The sequence below is a fragment of the Phocoena phocoena genome, chromosome 6 (assembly GCF_963924675.1).
Source record: "Phocoena phocoena chromosome 6, mPhoPho1.1, whole genome shotgun sequence".
NCBI lineage: Eukaryota > Metazoa > Chordata > Mammalia > Artiodactyla > Phocoenidae > Phocoena > Phocoena phocoena.
In genome coordinates, this window is record NC_089224.1 from 103309376 (window position 1) to 103313617 (window position 4242).

The 4242-nt window shown below is 46.4% G+C and overlaps 1 protein-coding gene across 1 annotated transcript; it reads left to right on the plus strand.

Annotated features, from left to right (window-relative positions):
* Positions 1-2704: 2704 nt before the first annotated feature.
* Positions 2705-3687, plus strand: OR5C1 (olfactory receptor family 5 subfamily C member 1). The gene is given in 2 exon segments (XM_065879946.1): positions 2705-3368; positions 3371-3687. Coding segments are annotated over 2 exon segments (981 nt in total).
* The last annotated feature ends 555 nt before the right edge of the window (positions 3688-4242 follow it).

Consider the following 4242-nt stretch of genomic DNA (forward strand, 5'->3'; position numbering starts at 1 on the left):
TCCAGGAGAGCATGCACGTTTGTGCATGTCTCCTTGTGTACATGTGTGAGAGTTTTCAAAACACCAAGAAGTAGAATTACTAGGTGTTGTGGACTGAATGTTTGTGTCCCTCCAAAACTTATATGTTGAAGCCCTGATCCCGAATGTAATGGTATTTGGAAGTGGGGCCTTTGGGAGGTAATTAGGTTTAGATAAAGTCCTAAGGGTGGGGCCCTCATGATGGAATTAGTGCCTTTATAAGAAGAGACTAGACAACTTGCACTCTATCTCTCTCCACCACATAAGGATAAAGCAAGAAGGCATCCATCAGCAAGTCTAAAAGTAGGCCGTCACCAGAATCCAACCATGCTGGCACCCTGATCTTGGACTTCCCAGCCTCCAGAACTGCAAGAAATAAATATCTGTTGTTTAAGCAACCCAGTCTATGGTGCTTTGTTGTAGCAGCCCAAGCAGACTAAGACACTAGGGTATATACATTTGTAGTTAACTGCCAAATTGTCCTCCAAATTTTCAATTTACATTTCCACCAGCAGAACCTCACCAACATATGATATAATCAAAATTTTTTTCATCCAAGTTGCACTTTACGAAGACCTTCATCATCCTCACCAGCCACAGGTAGGTCCCAAACATCTAAACTTCTCTTAAAGGAAGGAGAAAGAGCATTTACTCAGTTCTGGGTGCTGCACATTTATTGCCTCTTAGAACCCTCCAACAGAGATATTACATCTACCTTAGGATGAGAAAACAGTCTGAGAGAGGTGAAGTGATTTGCCTGAAGCTACACAGCAGAACGTGGTGGAACCCAGACTTAAAACCAGGTCTGCATGCTGTTAACGTTCATATTCTTTTCACTGTTTTATACATTCGACTAATATTTATTGAGCACTGATTACATACCAGACCCTAGAGGTACAAAAATGAATCACAGGGCCATGCTTAGCACATAGTAGGACTCAATAAACATTTGTTGAATGAATATTGAATCAAGGAGCTCAAAGCCCACAGGAGAGACGGACACATAAAAAATATGTGCAGTTGAGATTTCTCTGGCAGTCCAGTGGTTAAGACGTCACCGTCCAAGGCAGGGGGTGTGGGTTCGATCCCTGGTCGGGAGCTAGGTTCCCACATGCCTTGCGGCCAAAAAACCAAAACTTAAAAGAGAAGCAATATTGTAACAAATTCAATGAAGACTTAAAAAAAATGTGCAAAAGAATAATGAAAGGCTGTGATGGATGTCAGCTCCAGTGCAGCCAGCACAAAGTAGGGAGAAGTTTATTTTCCTCTGAGTCACAAGGGAAGGCTTTACACCCGAGATAGTTTTTGTCAAACACAAAAAGAGGAAATGAGTTCTAGGCAGAGGGAACAAGGGAAAAGGCACAGGAGTGTAAACAATGTTATACTTTCTGGAAATTACACTACTTCTGGTTGCCTTAAAGTTGCTTCCTTCTAGTATCGAGGCAAGGCATCTAGCTCAACTCAAGTAACTGATCCTTCATTAAACGCCTGCTGTGTGCCAGGCTCTGTGTGAGATGCTTTATATGCATTATCTCATTGAATCCTTGAAGCTTTTTCTTTCTCCCTACACAGATGAGAAAATTGAGACTTGGGGAGGTGAAGAGTCCAACCCTGGAATATATTCAAATCTTCTGTTCTTTCTACTTCTTGCCGTCTCCCCCAGAGGCCAACCACTGCTGCACTCTCCCTTCCCAGGTCTTACTCTAGTGGAAAGATGTCCTCCCAGCAAACCTCAAGACCCACAGCGAATAGTTAACCCTTTGGATCAGGAGACTGGCCATTTCATTGCTTCTTTTCCTCCTTGGGAAACTGGAGAGGCGAACGCATATAGAGTCATGGAGTTTTCAATCCTTGTCCAGACACCAGCTATTATCCTATTCATCATTCATGCATTTAACAAATCCATGCAGACTTTGGAGATATTGTGGGCTCAGTTCCAGACAAATGCAATATAGCCAATATAGCAAAGCAAGTCACACCAATGTTTTGGTTTCCCAGTACATATAAAAGTTATGTTTACACTATACTGTAGTCTATTAAGCGTGCAATAGCATTATGTCTAAAAAAAAACAGTGTATGTACCTTAATTTTAAAACACTTTATTGCTAAAAATGCTAATCATCATCTAAGCCTTCAGTGAATCATAATAGTAACATCAAAGATCACTGATCACAGATCACCATAACAAATATAATAATGATGAAAAAGTTTGAAATACTGTGATTATTGCTGAAATGTGACACAGAGACATGAAGTGAACAAATGCTGTCAGAAAAATGGTGCCAAAACCTTCAATTTGTAAAAAACAAAAACATAAGCAAAAAACAAAACACCATCTGTGAAGCATGATAAAGCCAAGTGCAATAAAATGAGGTATGCCCGTATTTACTGAGCAATTACTATGTGCCAGGCAATATTCTCAGAACTGTGGATTCAAAATTGAATAAGACAGGCGAGATTCCCCCTCTCATGAAGGTTAAATGATAGTGACTTCTCAGCACTAAAAACACAGGTTTTGAGAGGTGATATGGCTTGTCCAAGGTCACGCCCCTATTTTGTTACACAGTTAGGACTCACACCCAAGTCTACCTGTCTCCCAGTACAAAGCGCTTTCTCACAGGTGATGGTCCTAACCTTTCCCTCACCTCCCTCCTGCTTTGTCTCTCCCCAGACTCTGTCCTGCAGGATGATGCCAGAGAACTTCACTTGGGCCAGGGGTGCCCCTACGGAGTTCATCCTCCTGGGCATCACAGATCGCTGGTACCTGCACCTGACCCTCATCCTGATCTTCCTGCCCGTCTACCTGGTGAGCCTGCTGGGAAATGTGGGCATGGTGCTGCTAGTCTACGTGGTCGCCCAGCTCCACACACCCATGTACTTCTTCCTGGCCAACCTCTCCCTGCTGGATGCCTGGTATTCCTCAGCCATCGGAACCAAGATGCTCGTGGACCAGCTGTTGCCCTGCGTCTCCATCCCTTACGCAGCCTGTTTCCTCCAGATGTTTTTGTTTACAGGGCTGGCGGATGCCAAGTGTTGCCTGTTGACATCCATGGCCTATGACCGAGATGTGGCCATCGGAAACCCTCTTCTCTACGCCACCGCCGTGTCGCGGCGTCTGTGTCTGGTCTTTCTGGCAGCATCAGGCCTGGGTGGGGCAGTGAGTGCCGTGGTCCACACGACCTTCACCTTCCACCTGAGCTTCTGCAGCTCTCGGGAGGTGAACAGCTTCCTCTGCGATATCCCTCCACTGCTGGCCATCTCCTGCAAAGACACCAGTCTCAGTGAACTTCTCCCCTTCGTCGTCTGTGGCTTCATCCAGACAGCCACCGTGTTGGCTTTCGCCGTGTCCTCGGGTTCATTGCCGGAGCCGTGATCGGCATGCACTCGGCCAAGGGCCGGTGGCGAGCAGCCTGTACCTGTGGCTCCCACCTCACGGCCGTGGCCGTGCTTTACGGGACACTCATTTTCATGAACCTGTGCCCCAGCTCCAGCTACACCCTGGACACTGACAAGATGGCATCTGTGTTCTACACCCTTGTCATCCCAGCTCTCAACCCGCTCACCTACAGCCTCCGCAACAAAGAGGTCAGGGAGGTGCTCGGAAGGAACTGCAAGCACTGCTGCTCTCCGAGGCCGGCGCACGAGTGCGAGGTCCGAGAGGCTGGTTAGGACTGACTCTGAAGAGATGAGGAGAGCTCTTCCCGGGCCCAGTCACTGTGGGTAAAGGTGGAGGTTCCTCTGGCTGGGTGTCTCTTGACATTGTTTGAGGGGGAGAAACTGAAGCTTCCAGACAGGAGACAGGAACCTGGAGTAATCTAGTCCCAGCGCCAGAATCAAGATCAAGTTAATCTGCTGTTGAGATGCCTTAGGTTCCTCGATGTTCAAAACATGGAAGTTCCTGCATGTCACCAGGTGCAGTAACTAAGTTGATTTGCCACTTGAACTTCTAAGAGGATGATTCCCAGAAACACCAGATAAGAGCCGTATTGGCTGCAAGTGTTTCTAGATTCTTGCTCTTCTGAGGTCCTTCATGACCAGTGAGTCTGCTTCTGCTCACCTCGACCCCAAGAGAACATCTTCAGTACCCGCTCATGCCAAAGAATGGGATGGAATCTGGTGAGGCAAATATCTTTCCCTGTTAGCCTACGTATTCCATCTCTCAGGGCAATGGCCAAGCAGCACCAGAACATACATGATCTCGTTCCTAAAATCCTATAGCTGGGT